Source organism: Gobio gobio (assembly GCF_949357685.1).
Source record: "Gobio gobio genome assembly, chromosome: 7".
NCBI lineage: Eukaryota > Metazoa > Chordata > Actinopteri > Cypriniformes > Gobionidae > Gobio > Gobio gobio.
In genome coordinates, this window is record NC_137103.1 from 54611050 (window position 1) to 54632767 (window position 21718).

At 35.2% G+C, this 21718-nt stretch overlaps 1 protein-coding gene across 1 annotated transcript in view; it reads right to left on the bottom strand.

Moving 5' to 3' along the window:
• Positions 1-21718, bottom strand: part of dpp10 (dipeptidyl peptidase like 10) — an 86071-nt gene that overhangs the window by 50280 nt on the left and 14073 nt on the right. Inside the window, exons 2-3 of the mRNA XM_079822432.1 lie at positions 9667-9781; positions 7056-7151 (exon numbers count right to left, since the gene is read on the bottom strand). Coding sequence (XP_079678558.1) covers positions 7056-7151; positions 9667-9781 — 211 coding nt within the window. The remainder of the gene's footprint in view (positions 1-7055; positions 7152-9666; positions 9782-21718) is intronic.

Consider the following 21718-nt stretch of genomic DNA (forward strand, 5'->3'; position numbering starts at 1 on the left):
TTAGGCACATCCACTCCCTGACAGCCAGATGGAAATATTTGCATGACTTTTCTGTCATTTACAGATGGAGAATAAACCTGTGAAATTATGTTGACACATTAAACAGCACAAGTGTCAGTCAGAGCATCTTGCCGCGTTAAACTATACGTGTTACCATATCTTACCAGTTCATTTGAAGCCTTTAATATAAAGCATGCCTCAAGTTTAGGACAATTGGATCATGCACTTTTCTTGCAGTAGCTCACTCTGTGGTACAGAACTCAGTACTTTTAAGCAGGGCTGGATTAACATAAACAGTGTTTCCTACAGATTAGAAACCGATTTGTGGTGGCGGGCGGGCGGGGGCATGTGATTGGCACATAATATTTCGATTTTGATTCAGTATCAGTTCATATGCATGTATCCTACTGTACATATAAGGAAAAATAAGTTTGTCTTTTTAGCACTATTTTTGGGGTTAAACTATATTTGCTTGCATTCATTAATATTCACTTGTGTGTGCTTATATAAGTATCATTAAAAATATTAGGATGTAAGTTATTAACTCTTTAAAATTTCACATTTAAAGAAATTTTATCATGTCTAAATTTTTATTCAAATGCAAAACCTAAAAATAAGTAAGAAGTTATGATCTGCAATACTTTTTTGAGCCACCAGACTAGATACATGTATATATTTATGAAAGAGCCATACAAGCACCTAGTGGGTAAACCATGGCTTTACAAATGAAAATGATTATTTTTCCAGCCACAAGATGACTCTAATTTGCCTCTTTGCATTGGAATTCTCTATTTTAACCTTGATTACTGCACTAATTGTAATATAAATAATAAAACAAATATTTTAAGTGGTCATTAATGGACCATAATTATTGCACTAATAGAAGGCCTATTTCGTACTAAAAGATATCCTCAAAATATTCAATAAATATTATTGCACTAAAATATAGAACATTTATTTAATTGAAAAATAGTTAAGGTGTGGTAACATTTGACCACCAATCAGTATGAGTGTGAGCAATTAATAAGCAATGAGGGCTAAATACAAGAAAAACATTAAAGAGCTAGTTCACCCAAAAATGAAAATTCTGTCATTAATTACTCACCCTCATGTCGTTCGACACCCGTCAGACCTCCGTTCATCTTCAGACACAAATGAAGATATTTTAGTGTAAATCTGATGGCTCTGAAAGGCCTCCATTGGCACAATGCACTTTACACTCTCAAGACCCTTAAAAAAGGTACTAAAGACGTCGTTACAAAGTCCATCTCACTACAGTGGTTCTACAATAACTTTATGGAGTGACGAGAATAGTTTTTGTGCGCAAAAAAACCCTAAATAACGACTTATATAGTGATGACGATTTCAAAACAAGGCATCATGAAGCTTCGAAGCGTTATGAATCAGTGAGTCGATTCAGCAGTTTGACACGCGATCCGAATCATGATTCGACTCACTGATTCATAACGCTTCGAAGCTTCATGATGCCGTGTTTTGAAATCGTTATCACTATATAAGTCGTTATTTAGGGTTTTTTTGCGCACAAAAACGTTCTCGTCACTCCATAAAGTTATTGTAGAACCACTGTAGTGAGATGGACTTTGTAACGACGTCTTTAGTATCTTTTAAGGGTCTTGAGAGTGTAAAGTGCATTGAGCCAATGGAGGCCTTTCAGAGCCATCAGATTTACACTAAAATATCTTCATTTGTGTCTGAAGATGAACGGAGGTCTTACGGGTGTCGAACAACATGAGGGTGAGTAATTAATGACAGAATTTTCATTTTTGGGTGAACTAACCCTTTAACATTAATGTTAACAATGTTGTATCTCCATCACTCTACATAGTAAAATGATCCTGTAAATATGGTTGACGTAATAAAAAATTGCTGCTAATACCCGTATAGTAAAACTGTTGTGTATCCGCTTAAGCCATTCAAATGCATTGGCAGATGAGAGCATGTCGCAACTGTTTTTCAACACCTCTGACTTTAAATGTTATGCCACATTAGCGCCAAAACGCTATTTATTGTTTGAATTTCGTATTCAATTTTAAAGCTTAGACTTTCATATCAAAAACAGGCTTGGCAGTTTGGCGTGAGATTTAAATATGTGGCGGCCGGTGTTGATTCTGTGGCGCACCACCACAAATTAGTCTATGTGTGGGAAACACTGATAAGGGCTAGTTAGGGCCCGAGCACGGAGGGGGCCTTGAAATGATTGACAGTCGATCGAGAGCACCTAAACTTTTCCTGTTGGGCCGCTCGCCAAACCCCACATATTAAGCGCTGTTATTTAGGCCAGGGGTTTTCAAACAGGGGTCCTCCAGAAGGTTCTAAGGGGTCCCCAGAAAATTTCAGAAAATAAAAAGACAAAGCAAAAATGGATAAAGTCGACCTAATATTCTAACTGTTTCATCTCTAAATGTTTCTCTCCTTTCTTGCCGTATACATTCCAGAATTGTATATGTTTGCTTTGTATCTTTAGTTTGTTTTTTAGATTGTTTATCTCGCTCACTGGGGTTGTAAGGCAGTTTTCTTAACACAGTAGGTAAGCTGCTTGCATACATTTATTGTGAAATTTGCCTATACAAATCATTTTTAATTGAAAATGTTCTTCTTCAGGTTTATACATCCAACATTAGCCAATTTAAGTTGGGAAACAATATGTTGTATTTATAATGTCAGCCTTACTATTTATCGAACAGTTTAAATGTTTTTTCGCACATAAAAATAGATGGATTTTAGGAAGGGGGTCCCTCATAAAGGTTAATCATATTTGGGGGTCCTTGGCATCATAAAGTTTGAAAACCCCTGATTTAGGCTACTGGAGTGCTGCGAGTGCATGGGAACATCAAAAGCCAGGGGAAGAATCGGCGCTACCTGATTAAACCACAGCGAGAGAGCAGCTGGATCATCGACAACCTCGTTCTGTGCTTTCACCGCTCTATTGAAGTGATAACGAGCGCCATGCAGTCGCTTTATCCATTTTAATTTGATACAAGCGCAACATCATGTGTACATTAAAGGCTCTGTGGCGAAGCTGAACCAGACTGAAAAGCTCCGACCATGTAAACTCAAGTGTTGAGGTAAACTATAGGCTGCCTCCACGATGGCCTCTGTATTTTTCCGAGGTGTACATAATAAATGTTGTGAAATAATTGATCAGTAGAGTATTAACACTACTTTAGTGCTGCTTCTGAGCTGTCATGCCTGCGGTCTGTCACCGACTCAACGCTCGTCAATGTCAAAATATTTTAAATGACCAATGGAATTAAAGTAGGCAGGCTTTATGTACACAGAAGCAGCTGGGCACGAGTCGCGCGACGCTTCAGTAAACGGTGCAAGATGTAGCTAAACTAAACATTTGACAGCTGTTTTAGGATAGAAATGTTAAACGATGAAAAGAGCCAGAGCTCAGCTTTAGGAGGGGAAGAGACAGGGCAAGAGAAGGAGACAGAGAAAAAGAAAGAGTGATGGAAATTAGCGATGAGCGATATCTTATCGTTTGCAATATACCGGTAAAAATTCTCCCAATGATAAGAATTTGTCTTTGCGCGATAATAACGATAAAGCCTAGTTGATGACGCAACCCATTCGCATCACACGTGCAGAGCGAAAACAACTATGGCGAAAGCTGCAGAGGAGTTTATAGCTAAACGAGGGGCAATCTGGAACCTGTACAAAGATACATTTTCACTCACTGAGCACTTAAGAGATTCGCTCTCTCAATCGATCGGTAAAGCACACTATTTCAGTTCAACTCAATGAATGCGCAGTGTATTTGACGCACAGTAAACACTAATGTGAGGCGCGCGACGAGCGTTCAGTGTTTCACACACACTCAAAGAGAGAGCGTGAGAGTCTTATACCACACAGAATTGACGTGCTACATGTAAACAATATTCTTTGTTGTATTTTCCTGTAAAATAATGGCGTTCTTTTGGAATTATTCAGACTTTATATTGACTTTATGAACGGGAAGAAACTAATGCACAAACAAGCAATCTCATTGGCTGGCGCGCACCTATTACTCTGCCTGTTTTGATTTCAACAAATCAGTTTGAATGAGCGCTGACAATGTGATTAATATTCATGAACCCAGAAGCTCATTAATCCTGAAAAGAGTGTCTATTCACACTAAATGCAAATAGCGTGCCTTGTTGGCAAGTGCTATTCGCACTAGCTCGCCTAACAATGCCTGGTCGGGCCAAACAAGATTTTAAAAAACGCTCAGATTTCAACATCTTCAGTGGTGTAATCAGTAAAGAGTTTAAGCATCTTGATTTTGACGCGATTGACTGGGTTCGAATCTGCCTTGTGCAGAGTTTGTTCTTATCTCTTTTTTCATCACAAATCACACCAGAAAACTATTTACTTTCAATAAAAATTAAGAAAATGTTCTAAAAGTGGAAATAAAGTGCCTAACGAAATGTTTAATAGTAATAAAAGCCTTTATTGGGTAGGGTTAGGGGTCGGTGTAGGGAGGGCTTTCCTTGTCCCATTAAGGGGACATCCATTTAATAATTTTAATGAATATAATAATTTACACTCATCATCACTCAACATCATTTACAATGTTATTATTGCCTCCTGTTAATGTACAACAATACTGAGGTGCAAATAGTATGTATCTGTCAAAATAAAGTATAAATTACATGTAATTACTATTGACAGAACTTCTACTTTTATATGGTGTTGAATATAACTTATATCGAATATATCAACTTAGTATGCTATTTAACTTAGTAAATAGCATCTACAGCTATTTGCACTTAGTGTAAATATCATCTATTGCTAAGAACATTTTATTTTCACTTAGTGCAAATAGCCGCTTCCTTATTTGTATTAGTAGTAGAATTCGTAGTATTATTATCTTATCAGTGTTATGTTTTGTTCAATTGTTTTTACAGCAACACTGAATGACCAAACATGTCTTAAGTTCTGTATGAATATGCATTCATACGTTTTCATTCGTACATGATTACATAAGTTTTAGTTCAAATTACTGAAGTTCTATCATTAAATCATTATCTGCATTTTTTTTGTAATCTGAAGACATGGTTGGGATAATTACTTTTGCTGTTTGTGCTATTTTTACCACTGTTTGCACCATGAGAGTATGAATAAATACAGAATCTGTGTTTACAATTAAAGCTTTCCACTGATTTGAATTATCATTGTTTGTATTGTGTGGTGTTTTTCAGCACAGTTGCGCTATTAAAACATTACCTGCACTTTTACAGAAGAAAATTATATCTGCTTTTCCATTTCTGAAAAGGCTGGTGTGGATTTTTACTTTTTTTTTATTATTCTTTTATGTATTATAGGACCTATTTGATGATGGGTGTGTTTTACTTTAGATCATTGTTTGTTTTTCTGAGGCTCTCACGAATGCATGCAGCTCTCACTTGTATCCAAAAACATGGGGAATGGTACAACATTTATCGTTATCGTTATCGCAATAAATATCAGAAAATACTGTGATAAATGTTTAAGTCCATATCGCCCATCCCTAATGGAAATGATGAGAGTGATGAAATGAGGAGAGAGCAGGTATGACAGATAATCTACTGCCCACTAACATGGTTTTGAAAGCTATTTATAATTATCTTTTTTTAGCCTTCAAACTTCTTAAAATGCACATACTGTATATAGATCAGAGAAATCAATTTTCTTGGAGGACCATGCCCCCCAAATCTCCAAAAATTGCTCAAATTTGGGACCTAACAGGTTTAATAACTCAAATGCTCAAAAGTTGTTGCTGTTTCTGGAAAAAAATCCTATCTGGAGTTAATGCATTTATGCTTTTAATGTGTTGCAGCCTGGAATATTTATATATAGGCCTACTTAATATTAAAATTGAATATTCAGACAGTATATACTCATTGTATCTCTGTGCTTTGACGATTTAAAAAATAAATTAAAAAAATGAATTCTCTCTGTGGTAGAAAACGTTGTGGCACCAAGATCGGCTACTATGGGGACTTGTTATTGCCCCAGGGTCCTACATGTTCTTAATCCGGGCCTGCTTTTAAGGGTACTGACCGAATTACGCTGGTACTACAGAGTGCCGATTCACATTCAATCAATCGGTGCCGGACAACGCATCTGTTGATATAGACTAGTGTGTGTGTGAATATTAAACCGCAAAAAGACTATTTAAATATGAGTCATGCATGTTCTGCGTGTGTCTGTGTGAATGAATGTCTCACACACACACACACACACACACACACATTACACACACACTGTGTAATATCATTGCGCCGCTGCACTCATGGGACGGCTCACAGCTCTTGATTATTACGCAGGAATGAGAGTATAGTTCCTAGCCAAATCGGTCTAGAAAAATCACAACTTTTCATTTTCCGTCAGTCTTAGTACACGATGTAACTACACACATCACAACATGTACACAGGAAAATGTTGGCGTTATTTTGTCACTTATTGAGCAGTAGGCTAGCTGGAGCCATTTACATCCAGTCTTTGTGCTAAGCTAGGCTAGCGGTGGGTGCGTCAGACAGAGTTATGGCACCCACAGAGATGAGAATGGTGTGTATGGACTTATCCAACTCTGGGGGATAAGATCCCAAAAAAGTCGGCGTGTTTCTTTAAGTCTTGATTTCTGAAAATGAAGTGAGTTTATGCTTAAAACAAGTAAAAAAATATCTGCCAATGGAGTCAGAAAACTAAGCTAGTTTTGACTCCACTGGCAGATATTTTTACTTTTAAGCATAAACTCACTTCATTTTGACACATTTGTCAGAAAGCAAGATCTTAAGTCATTTAGCTTCTCAAGTAAATGTATCTTGTTTTGAGTATTTTTGTCGTGTTTTCCAGTTCAAATATCTTAGAAATAATCTATTTTTGCAGTGAAGCTTTACATGTCAGTCAGATGTTTTCCTCTTATGCAAGCTGGTGTTTATCTGCGGTAATGATCAATCATCCTCTGCCATCAGCTGTGCTTAAGAGCTCATGATGGTGTACAGATGATTAATGAATGAGAACCATTAGAAATTAATGACGCGTGTGGATCTGTGGTCATATTGTCTTACCATTGATCCAAAGAGCTTCAGGGTCATGCACGTTGAATTCTGCGCTGAAAAGATCCTCCACTGTCAGCTTGGTGTCACTGCCCGGTAACGTATCCACTGTCGCACACAAACAGACAGACAAGAGCGTCATGATCAGTAACCGAGCTGCTGAAGCGTAACAAACAGCAGATTTACTAACACACAGACTCAAGACTTCAGCAAAGTTACACTTTAGTCCACTTTAGACACTTTAATGACTGCTAGTTGACATGTAGTTGCGTGCAGCAGAGCCAATATCTGTGTCTGAATCTTTAACAATCTCAAAATCAAATCATATCTATATCTGTATCTGTATTCTAATAAAACCCGAGTTTGAGTACCAGCTCGGGGACCTTTCGTGATTAAAAAAGCTCTAATTAAAACCGTAATAATAAATGTTAATAAATGTTATTTTCCAGGGGAAATCTGTGTACTAAGTAATGTAAGAATAACCACAACCTCCATTAAGAGTAGTCTGACTCTATAAATAGCAGATTACAACATGGAAGTTGAAGAAAAGACATTTTTTTGTATGCATACAAATGCAAATCTGAAGAAATTACATAGAATAAACCGGCATAAATACCATCTCCAAGACTAGTGAGACCGAGAAATATGTAGCTTATCATATTTAAATAGACACAAGTAGTAGAAAATGTATATGTACTGTATCTTGTTTTAGTTCTTGTTAATGTTAAAGTCACAGGGAACAAGTATGTCCTTGGCGATAGAAGTTGTGTCATGTACAATTTGAAATATATTCTTTTTACCCATTTAGTTAACTTTTATGTCATTGACGTGTATGAGCATAGATGTATGTGGGCTGGGCTGTTACAAGTATGTATGCATAAGGTATGAGTATGCAAGGTATGTATATGTATTTATGTATTTGTATGGGTGTATATGGGTGTGTGTAATGTATGTATTGCACATATATGTATAATTATGTATATATATTGTTTTCTTTATGTATACGTGTTGGATATCTATGTATGTATATATTATTAGTATGCATTCTTATCAAATTATTATTTTTTGTTTATATATTCATATATTTACTTTATTTACACAGTCAGTTACATACACATTCAGTTTCTTTGAGTCCAATACTTGTACTTATATCATTTACGAATGAGGGTGAGTTTTTTTTTTTACACTTATAGTAGAACATATTGTGCCTGCTATTAATGTTTCCCTGTTTATGAAAAGCTAAATAAAGAATTTAAAATAATAATAATTATTAGCTGGTTTGTGACGGTTTGATTTGCAATCTTGCTGTACTTATTGATTCCATTAATTAGCTTATCATATTGTACAAGGTTTAAATAATTTAAATATACATATCAAATAGTAGAACATGTGTATGATGCATTTTAGTTGACTCTTACCTAGCTCTGATTTCTGATACACACGGAGAGGCAAAAGCAACATGGCTATTTGATTTGTGCTAATTTCATTCATAGTGTTTACACTCATTCACTTCACACACTCATTATTGCATTATTAGAGGTTTGTGTATAATATCATGCTTTCCCCTGGCTCACCTGTTATCCAGCAAACACAAGGAGGGACTGTGCCAGCCTCAGCCAAATATTATTCGGCAGAATCATTAGTTTGGAAGACATTATCCATGCCTTTCCGAATAAGGTATTCAGCTTTCGGCACATCCCTACACTCTTAGAAAAAAAGGTACAGTGGAGGTACAATTTTGTTCCTTTGGGAACAAAACGTATAAATGTACCTTTAAAAGGTACACAATTGGTCCTTAGGGTACAGTTATACCATAGTTTACCTCACTTAGAGCAGGGCAAGTTCGGTCCTAGTGAGCCGCTGTCCTGCAGAGTTTGGCTCCAACCCTGAAAGACGTCTATAGAAGCTCTTATTGAGAATTAACAGAGGTTTAGATGTTGATGTTTTATTAAAAGTATTTGGTCGCCGTTATGGAGATCAGTGTTTCATTTAGTTGGGCAGTTTGACTCTTGGCTTTTTATGTGAGTTTGTGGTTTTTGTTACAGTGTTCACAAAACACATAATCTGTTAAAATCAAAAGAAGCCATAAACAAAAATAACATGAAGAAAAATGTTTGACTAAACTCATCACTGACTAAAAATATTAATAAGTAATATTCACCAACAATTCTTGCCACAGATCAGAGATTCTGAATTCAGATTTTTAAATACAGTCTAGGGGGAAAAAAGTTTAGACGCACACAGATATCAAGAATCAGCATATGAATCTCAACAATGGTGACATACTTAATGCTGCAATGCATGCTGGGAGCCATGAGTTTTATACTGTGGTGGGTTAGTAGGGTTGGAGCTAAACTATGCAGGACATCAGCTCTCTAGGACCGATCTTGCCTCCCCCTGACTAAGAGGTACAAAAATGTACCCTTAAGGGTCCAACCCCAGTGACGGCCACTTGAACCTTAAAAGGTACAATTTTGTACTCTTATTTTGAGAGTGTAGTCAGTAGAATGTCTAAAGTGGACTATCGAAGTGTAACCAAAGGTTTGCAAGACTCCAGGTGGAGCTGGAGCGCTCCAATGAATGATAATGATGATGAAATTCATCAATCTGGGTTTGGCTGTACCTGGAGTGAGGAGGATCACAGACATGGTGATGAGAGAACAGACCACCAGAATGACCAGCAGAGCGATCGCAATCCCTTTCCAGTTCCTCTGAGGGGGACTCATGCCACCCAGATCCTTCAGGAAAGAGAAACACACACGTTATTTCTTCAGATGCTACATAAATCATAGGGAAAAGAACGTGGTAGTAATGCTTTAGTGAAGCCGTTAATAAAGCTTTCATTTGAGTTCACTTGTACTCACTGTTGGACGGGTTTAAATTATTTGGGTAAATGTCTCGTATGAGAGGTACTTAGACGTTAGTTTGAAAAACCCCTGGAATATTCCTATAAGTGAGTGCGGATAACTGTCCAGATAAGCTCAAAAACACACCCAAAGAGGCAGTTTGTCAGGCTCTATGATGTTTAAACTAGTTGAATTTGAGCCATGGTTTCTGTCAGATGGATCAAGGCCTTCTGCTCCAACACTTTAGTGCTCCTGAGAAGCAGCTGTGGAGACGACATTCATCTTCTCTCCCTGCTGTGTTCTGCCAACTTCAAACCTTTACCTTCACATTTCCGCTCACTGATGAAAGCTAATGGCTCGTTCAGGCTCAAATGCAGTTAGAGATCTCGTCAACTCTCCAGATGGACTTCAGCAGTGAATGTAATAAAACACAAATGAGGTGATATAACACAGTTCAGATTAGGGCTGCTACTAACTTTTTATATCGATTAATCTATCGACTAATTTGTCCATTAATCTATCGACTAATTTGTCCATTAATCTATCGACTAATTTATCACAATAATTTTCAACAAGTTTACTTAAAAACATTTAATTTAACTTGCAACGTTGGCCTTCAGTAGTGTACTATAAAAAAGTATAAATGTAAACAAGCCCTTGACAAAATGTAACTAAAAGAGTAAAAATGTAAAAAGGTACAAATTTGTAAACCAACATAACAAAAAAAAGAGAATATCAGCAAATACTTTTTATATAGAATAGTGTTGTCACGATACCAAAATTATGACTTCGATACGATACCAGACTAAAATACCTCAATACCGATACTGAATCCATACCATGGCAAAAAACTGTAAACGTAATTGAATAATATGACAGAACTAACTATTCATTGTTTTATCATTGTTTCAGGGTTAAAAAACCCTAAAAACTCCCTCGGCCGGCATGTTCCTGCCCTACTTCACACAGAATATGAGGTCCGGCCCTTTAAGAGCTGCACGGACCAAACTCATTGTAACACCCGATTTCTCATTCAACTCTGTATACGTTCACTAAAGACATATCTGACTGCGTTTACCCGAATATTTGCCTGGACGAGCATTTTTACAGATTTTTGACCATTCAAACCCAATAATCCGCGAAACTGGCGTCGCGATCTGTCTGAGTGAAAGGTGTGTGTGCGGCTGCGCGCGCTTCAGGTCAGAGTCTGAGTGTGTGTAATGTGTATATATTTGACTGTTCTGCTTCATTGTTTATTGAACGGTGGAAGCTGAGCTCACACACACGTCCTCACTCCTGCTGTCACACATCGACGCAGATTAAGAAATACTGCTCTTATTAGAGTGCTGTCATTTTTAAAGTACCAGTACTAATACAATTTCATATCGTTCCCAACTTACCCAGTCGACTGAAAATATTGACGTCGACTAATTAACAGCTTCGACGCAGTCGATTGTATCGACCAATCACGACAGGCCTAGTTCAGATTAACAATCTTTTGGACCTGGACATCAGTGAGACTAAACGGCCTCGTTCTGCTCCCACAGCTCTCGACCTCGCCCTACTTCATACAATATATCGGCCACCATATCGATATCCGAGTCCTGTCTGATGTTTCCATAGGCTGTGGAGGGGAAGATGATACTACGCCTCGAGCTACGCCTTTGTTATTGTTTTGAATAAGCGACCTCTAGTGGCCAAACTTACACACTGTGCCTTTAACAGGTTAAAAGAGAGTCATACCTGTACATTATGTATTCAGTCACAGATAATCACTCTCCTTTCAGATCATAAATCATTTAAATACTGCAACTAGGGATGCACGATATTATCGGCACGACATCGGAATCGGCCGATAAACGCTTAAAATATAAAAATCGGCCGATATGAAAAAATTATACCGATATGCCTTGCCGATATGATAACGTGTTGATATGCGCCTGCAATAACTGCAATAACGTGTGCAAGGAGTTCTATAGCGATTAGATCACGTCAGCCGTGTGCTCATTCAAGTGAAAACAAGCAAATGCATTGCATGTATGGTGATTTATATTGACAGTTTTTAAATGCTGCCTTGAATTTGTGAATCAACGCAGGATTGCCAGGTTTTCACAACAAAACTTGCCTAAAACAAGCACAATCACGTCTCCCCACTCTATAGCGCACGCAGCAGCCTCTACAGCAGCTGAAGCTCCTCCAGGTCCTAGTGCCCGACCGGGAGAATGTTGTATATGGCCTATCTGGTGGAGGTGCTGTAGTTACAGTAATAAAATGAAAAGTAGAATACACAAATAAATAGAAGTTACTTCTTTTTCTGAATAAATAAAGCAGTAATGATGTCAAAGCACAAGCATGACACTTGTAAATTAAATACTTTTACATACAGTTTATTAATCTGTAATAAAATTTTATGAAATGGATGATGAAAAATAATCCAAGGAGCTCTAAAATAACTGTGAATGTTTTTATCTGAAGCTAAATACAGCATCAACTGATGCCATGCCACTTCATGTGAACAAACATTAAATCCAAAATTAAAATATTTAGGTTACAACTGCATCTGTCTGGGGTGAAAAATTGCTTTATTATTGTTATTTTCAGCGCTTTTAATATAGTGTTATTTTAAAAAAGAACTTTATTAACATTAATTTATTTTTAACAAGTGTCCTTTTAGTAAAGAGACCTCAGAAATCTGAAATCTTTTTTTTTGCTCAAAATGGTGGTTTCCAAACAAATGGAAAAAATAAACATATATCGGTATCGAAATCGGCATCGGCCAGAATGAGTTGAAAAATATCGGCATATCGGATATCGGCAAAAATCCAATATCGTGCATCCCTAACTGCAACTATCAACCAACCCGTGTCCTCATATACATGAAAAGACTTGAAGGTTATAACTCTCGCTCTCTGTCCGCAGAATCACCATCTGTGATTGAATCTAGTTCAGAGTTATTTCAAAAAGTCACTGTGATGTGCTGAAACTGCAGCTCTGAGGAATGATTTGGCAAATGCAATAATACGAAAATAAAATACTCATCGAACCTTGGGTGTGAGCGTCTGTACACGTGTATAAAGAGAGAGAGAGAGCGCGCGCCGCTATTTTTAGCGAGACAACACGTGTGATGGCTGCTTGCTTTGACCTCGCTGAGGGCACATTTAGGACGGTCAAAGGGACGAACAGATTCAGCCAATCATCATTGGTGTCTCGAATGAGCGGCAGCCCTCAGGTGCATACGCTTGAGTCACCTGCATGAAAACCATGAAACACGACAATCAATAGCCTTTACTAATGCAGCAGAAGACATGTGTGACCACGCAAAATCCATAAATGCAATAAACTGCAAGAACACATAAGCAAATGTCAGCAATGACATTGTGCAAAATATTTCTCTATATAACTGAAAGGTCTGGACAATGTCAGGAGGATTTTAAAATGGACATTGGAAACCTCTATTGCAGGGGGGTCCAAACTTTTTTTTAAAGGAGGTCAGATTCGATGTTGTGGACATACCCGGGGGCCGGTCTCTTTTCTATTATATATATATATATATATATATAAATATGACATGTTTTGTTTCTTGGAAACATGACCGATTTGACAAAAGCTTGAGCTGACAGTAGAGTAGCTTGAGATAGGACACAGGAAATGTATAGATATTTAACAATATCTGTAAAACTTTCATCAACCAAAACGTTTTAATGGGTGAAATTTAAATATTATTACCGTGTCAGAACTCTATTCTTATTTAAATTTAATAAGCAGTGTTGGGGGAAAACGCATTACAAGTAACTTGAGTTACGTAATAATATTACTTTTTCAAGTAACTAGTAAAGTAATGCATTACTTTTCAAATTTACAACAAAATTTCTGAGTTACTTTTTCAAAAAAGTAACGCAAGTTACTTTTTCACATTAATTTGACTGACAGCTCTCCAGCCCTCATGTTGAGAAGAATAAGTGGAGAGGTGTGTGTGTGTGTGTGTGTGTGTGTGTGTGTGTGTGTGTGTGTGTGTGTGTGTGTGTGTGTGTGTGTGTGTGTGTGTGTGTGTGTGTGTGTGTGTGTGTGTGTGTGTGTGTGTGTGTGTGAACATGAGGGTTATTGTAGTTCTAGACTAAATGTGAGCATTTATTCATCTCACTTGCACAATAAAGATTCTGTTCTCCTCAAAATGAATAAAATCAGTCAAATGCTAAATCAGAATACTATGCAAACCTCCAATAATTAAATGTTAAATAAAACAAATATTTTTATGCATTTAATCTACCTTTATTGACCAATGTCGTGCTGCTGACCTTTGATGATTCAGTAAAGCCATGATCAAAAAATACTAGATTTTTTTTATTTTTATTGGTAAAACGTTTTTCTCCTGCGTCCTATTCTTCCATTATCCAGAATGGCAGCAAATTTTTACCTCAGCCTGAGGCCTATTATTTCAATTTTGGTATGAAGAGGTCTTTACATTTGCACAAAAAATAACTTTTTTGCTATTAAAAAACAAAACAAAAAAGTAAGCCCAGCCCAGGTGAGAAAAAGTAATGCAAAAGTAACGCAAAAGTAACGTAACGCATTACTTTTCTTAAAAAGTAACTAAGTAACTCAATTAGTTACTTTTTAAGGGAGTAACGCAATATTGTAAATGCATTACTTTTTTAAAGTAACTTTCCCCAACACTGTTAATAAGTGCTCTATTTAGATCACCACAGGTAAAACCAAACTACAAAAAATACTTTTCTTACTTGGTATTTCTGTCTTTTTTCCAGTCCAAATATCTAAAAATTCTTAAATCAAGATGCTTTTACTAAGGAAAATATTTGTTCTTGATTCCTGGGGGGGGGAAATCAAAATGAATGGAGTTTTTGCTTGAAACAAACTAAATTATTTGCCAATGAATTAGAAAAATAATCTTGTTTCTGTTTGGGAGAGAAACAAGATTCCAAACAGAAACATTATTTTTCTTACCCCATTGGCAGATATATTTGCTTGTTTTAACCAAAAACTAGAAGAAATATCTAATGTCATTTAACTTATCTACTAAAAATGCATTTTGATATTTAACAATTTTTAGATATAGTTATACTAGAAACAACACCAAAAAATATTTCTATATCAAGAATGGCTTTAAGGTATTTACTATTTAGTCTATAAACATAAATACAAACGCACAAAACTGCAAGTTTATGACAAAAATAGTCTGCAATTTGGCCTTTATTACTCATTTAATACATGTCTACATTACAAATGAAATAAAATGAGATATTAACCTACATTTCTGACAAATGACCCCGGTTACAGGTAGTGTTACCACAGTAAACCCATGATAAATGTTGGTGAATTGTTGTTTGAAAAGTATTTGAACTGAATCGGCTCAGCTGATTTGCACGTTAGTGTTGTTGTTAAGTCAGCGCTGTTTAAGTGGATTTAAACTAAATCAAATCACAGAGAGATTCGCAGCTCGTACCGGAGACCTCGAACACCGCTTTGGGCGCTGTTTCCCTGGCCTAAAGTCTAGCACTGCCACCTTGTGTTGACATCGTGAAACGATTTGTAAATTATCCGTGGCGGGCCACAAATAATATAATTTAATAGACAAGCTGTGGGCCTTTTGAAATTCATCCCCGGGGGCCGCATTTGGTCTTTGGACCCCTTGCTCTATTGCACCTAGGGCTAACTCACCAATTTCAATATCACAAGAAATAATGCCTAACTAAAAAAAACCTCCCAAACTTTTTGAAGACAAGCAAACAGTCGGGCATTTTGACACATAAGTGTGTGTACTTGACCTTTGAAGCTAGGGCTGGGCGATAGGCCCAAAAAAATTATCACAATGACATTTTTCATATCAGTCGATATCAATAATTGTCTCAATAAATGTCAAATCTTTGACTTTTGCTCCTGAGTGAAAGTTGTCGAAACCAGACCATTAATTGGTTTTAAACTACTCTTTATTGTCAGAACATCTTGAATCTTTTACACACTTCCAGTCATTTTTCAACATTTATTCTCAACAAAATAAATATCTTAATAGAAAAATGTATGTTTTATCAGCCGTTTCTAGTCATGAAAGAGGTTTGTGTTTCCTGACTTTGATGACGCATATCTTCAGCACAGTTTGCAGTGCGTGGTGCAATATTAATATTTTTTTAATAATAAAATGTTTTGTGTCTTAGAAAAACACGTTTGACAGTGAGTTGACAGTAGTAGTAGCTTGAGATAGGATGCAGATGTAAATGTATGTTCATTAACAAAAACAGTAACATTTGTAAAAATTGTAACAACATCATTTTTACATGGTAAAATTTTAATATTCTGACTGTTTTGAGTTTTAGTCAAGTCAGCTTTATTTCTCTAGCGCTCTTCACACACAGATACTTCAGAGCCGCTTTACACTGATGAGAGGAAATGAGTTTTGTTTCAGATGAAAAGCTAAAGTAAGTTTCTGATTGATTCATTTCTGTTATAAAAACTGATTTCAAAATGTAAAAATGCATTTGAAAAAAATATATTGCACAAAATGAAAACAATGTAAATATTATTATAAGTGTGAATCGCAAAATTTTTAAGCGCATTTAAAAAAAAAGCATATTTCATCTCTTAAATGTCTTAGTGTGTGTTTTGGTCATAATTTAGACTTTTTAAAATCTAATTTCATCTTTTTATCTCATAATTACGACGTTTAATCATAATTTAGATTTTTAAGTCATAATTTTGACTTTAAATCCAAGATTTTAATTTTTAAAGTCATCATTTCAACTGTTCACCTCACAATGACTTCGCATATCATATTTTTGACTTTTATCTAATAATGAGAACTTTTAAAATCATATTTACATTTTATCTTTTAGTTATGACTTATTTTTTCGTATTTTTGACTTTTTATCTCACTGTTTTGACTTTTAAAATCATATTTTTTACTTTTTATCTAATAATGAGGACATTTGAAATCATATTTTCAAAAAATTTTCTCGTAATTATAACTTATGTTATATTTTTACTTTTTATCTAATAATGAGGACTTTTAAAATCATATTTTCAACATTTGATCTTATAATTATGACTTAGCATGTCGTATTTTTTACTTTTAATCTCACTAATATGACTTTTAAAATCATATTTTTTACTTTTTATCTAATAATGAGGACATTTAAAATCATATTTTCAACATTTTATCTCGTAATTATGACTTAGCATGTCATATTTTGACTTTTTATCTAATAATGAGGACTTTTAAAATCATATTTTCAACATTTGATCTTATAATTATGACTTAGCATGTCGTATTTTTTACTTTTAATCTCACTAATATGACTTTTAAAATCATATTTTTTACTTTTTATCTAATAATGAGGACATTTAAAATCATATTTTCAACATTTTATCTCGTAATTATGACTTAGCATGTCATATTTTGACTTTTTATCTAATAATGAGGACTTTTAAAATCATATTTTCAACATTTGATCTTATAATTATGACTTAGCATGTCGTATTTTTGACTTTTAATCTCACTATTATGACTTTTAAAATCATATTTTTGACTTTTTATCTAATGATGAGGACATTTAAAATCCTATTTTCAACATTTTATCTCATAATTATGACTTAGCATGTCGTATTTTCGACTTTTTATCTAATGAGGACTTTTAAAATCATATTTTCAACATTTGATCTTATAATTATGACTTAGCATGTCGTATTTTCAACTTTTTATCTCACTATTATGACTTTTAAAATCATATTTTTGACTTTTTATCTAATGATGAGGACATTTAAAATCATATTTTCAACATTTTATCTCATAATTATGACTTAGCATGTCGTATTTTCGACTTTTTATCTAATGAGGACTTTTAAAATCATATTTTCAACATTTGATCTTATAATTATGACTTAGCATGTCGTATTTTCAACTTTTTATCTCACTATTATGACTTTTAAAATCATATTTTTTACTTTTTATCTAATAATGAGGACTTTTAAAATCATATTTTCAAAATTGTATCTCTTAATTATGACTTTATGATAATTGAAATGAACTGATCAGTGATATAGTTGAATATTAAGTGTCCCCGACTGAGCAAGCCAAAGGCGACAGAGGCGACGGTGACAAGGAACCAATCAGGTGACAGAATGGAGAATAATAAACTTTGGGAGAAACCAGGCACAGTCGGGGTGCCATTTCTCCTCTGGCCAACGAATAAGCAGTGTATGATTATGATTCTGGCAACATTATTTAAAATTAACCATTTTAAATAATTTATTAAAATTAACCATTGGTCTTCCATAGTATCATACATTTAGATCACGATAACCACAGTTAAAACCACGCATATAGCACCTCAATACCATGGTAAAATGCAACTATATGATTTATATGGTATTTGTATGAAAAACAGAAGTCTAAATACATTTAGTATGAATGCACAAATGCTACAGCTTACAAAAATACTGTAATTATATTCCAAAATATTAAAAAAACATTATTATTAATGTTGAAATCAGTTGTGCTGCTTCATATTTTGGTGGGAAATGTGATTTTTTCTGGATTCTTCGATTAATAAAGTTCAAAAGAACAGCATTTATTTGAAATATAAATATTTTAGAACATTATAAATGTCTTTACTGTGTCGCTTTTATATTGATATATCAAACCATAAACATGACTATGCTTCAGATTTTTACAGTAATGATTGCTCAGCCATAACCCAGTAATGAACTACATCATTATATCACATCCCTGCACACAGACACTGAACTACAGTGACATTTCTCAGAGCGGTTTTTAAAATGTAGTTTTATGGTTCCCTGCATCTGATCTGACATTATTGTGTGCATTCATTTTCAATACAGAGCAGAGAAACTAATACACAAAAGATGAATTATAATGAATCTAATAAAACTGCCCTGCAAATGTGATTGTTATGTTTGTGAAGGCATCATAATGTCAAATACATTCAGCTGAAGATCGGCATCAATGCAACACATACAGGAAGAGATCTTTTTAGATGAAATATCATCTGATATTTACAAATGTTGCAACAATTATAATAATAATAATACACTATTGTCACCAAATATTTTGTTTTTATAGCAGATTCATTGTGTTAAACTTTCATGAGACGTGTCTAGTCATCTCTGCATTCGGGGTCTTTTCTGAGCCCAAAGGACGTTTTCTCAAATTAAATATTTTTTTCCCTTTGTCCAAATGGCATGAGGCTGGTCAACACTCTCTAGAACTACAAATAAAAAAATGAATTGGATTGATATGTTTTTATGTTTGTGTGACAAAAGAAGTCACACTCAGGGTCTTCAAGGTCGCTTAGAAAATGGACAAAATTCATCCCCAAAAACAGAAACAACACAGAACACGCAAACAGAAATGACACACACACACACACACACACACACACACACACACACACACACACACACACACACACACACACACACACACACACACACACACACACACACACACACAGGAATACATTTGTTATTGCTGTTCAGTTCATTGCATTTTGATGTTCATGTTGTGTATTTTTTACTCAATATGTAATATAACTGTTCATTTCTGTTCATTTTTGTTCTGTTGCAGTGAATAACTGAAGTGTAGATTACATTTGTAGAATTATAAGAAAATCAGATGTTTTAGATAAAGGATAAACTCTAAACACTCCAACTTTCCTCTTGTTCAGGTTTGATTGTAATCGTAATGTAACATCATTGAAAAAAATATTTTTTTCAGGACAAAAAAAATGCTTAACTTTGACTAAATTAATTAATTTTAATTGTTATAATTGTGATTTCATAACATTTAGATATGAATCCAACTGAAAAATACTTGTCTGATGTCTTCCAGTCAGTCAAATAGCAAATAGTGGAGCTCTGCAGCCATTTACTGGTTTTTATTTTAAAACTGTATTTTCCAAAAGATGAGCAAAAATCTTACACTAAACCATGTAGAGCTGCAACTAACGATTATTTTTTCTGTCGACTAATCTAACGATTATTTTTTCGATTAGTCGACTAATCTAACGATTATTTTTCCAGATTAATCTTATGATTCTTTTTTACTGATTATTGTATTTCAAAGAGGGTAGTGAATTTGTATATTATTTTAACATGAAATCAATGAATGATGACAATAATAATTGTATTTCAGGAAGGGTAGTGTACATAGTATGCCATTTTATAATGAAATATATGAACACAAGAAGCATTTTAAACATAATATATAATGATACTATTCATCATAAAATGTATACAGAGTAGGCCTAATTAGGAAAAGTTGTTTACTATAGTAGTTGAGTATGATTTACTTATTGATTTGTGTCAATAGTAAACGAAAATGCACTTGTATTTATCTGCAAAAGGTTCACATACAGGAGCTTTCAGCATAGTTTTAATGTATAACTAGTCGTCTATTTTGAAGATACATGTGCATAAACAACGACTAAAGCTGCCAGAAGTTTTTGCCCAAACTTCAAAGACACATTTAAATGATTAAAGCTAGAGGCATATCTTAACTTTAATGTTACTTTAATCATGTAAACTACCTATATACAACAAGTTATTATGCATATGTGTTTGGGACAGAGCGGAACCAGGTCGCATTTACAGCAGATATATGCAGCCCATAATAAATAAAAGCACGAGACGTACTGGGGTCGGAGAAGAACCCCGGAAAATGTGACCGTCTGTTGCAATACACGCGCCACGGTTCAGCTGCGCGAGAGAACACTGGCAGCAGGGTTGCCAGGTTTACACAACAAAACCCACCCATTCGTTACTCAAAACTAGCCCAAAACAAGCCCAATCGCGTTTCGGGGAGGTTCTCTGGTAAACATCGCGTTCGGGGGGTTAAATATGTGTGTTTTTTTGATTCAACCCGCGGACATGAGACGCAGCCCGCGGCAACAGTGTAGAAGTAGCCCAATTCCGCGGGGAAAAAAGCGGACTTGGCAACACTGACTGGCAGTGTGAAAGCTCCCGCTCTCCACGCGCACAGCTTCTGCTCTGCCACCGCGTGCAGTGTGAAACCGGCGTTACAGAGCGAACAAAGCACAGTTTTATTCGGCTTCTGTTTAAAGTACTCCCACACTTTTGAATGTCGCGGTCTGGCTTTATATGATAAATGGTCATTTTCACTATGCCCGGGAGCAGAAGCTGCCATTATTCTAGATCTTCTGTTCCATTCTAGAACGTAAATATTGTGCCGCCGACGCGTCGACGCATTTCACGCACGCGTCGTTGCAGCCCTAAAACCATGTCAAATTATCCATGTTATCCCCACGAATGAACGTTAGAAATTTGGGTCTTTTATAAAGTAAATTTTACATAAAAAACTGATTTTGTGTGAAAATCCATTTAAAAAATATATCGTTTTAATTTATTTATATAAATTTAAAAATTATTATAAATACTCCAAAAACTGTACAGATGTTGAGTAAAAACATTAATAAACAGAGTAAAATTACATTTGTTCTAAAAAAAACTATTGTTTTGTTACAAAATTACATTTTGTTGCCTGGGGTCTGTGGAGACCCTAAAGACCCGGAGTGTAATTCCCAAACGAAGACCGTGCAAGGGTTAAACTGGTATAGAGATAGCGGATGGGATCAGATTACCGCCTGTATTGCGGGCACGCATCAAAAAATAATACGCATGAATCAAAATTTTAAAAACACATGTGAAAATATAAAGCACAAAACTGAAAAATCAATGCAAAGTTAACCAGAATCACAAATAAGTCACGGAAATAAAAAATTTGTGATCACGTTCATTTGACTGCTTTAATTGTGAGAAACCCCCCTAAAACGTCTATTACAC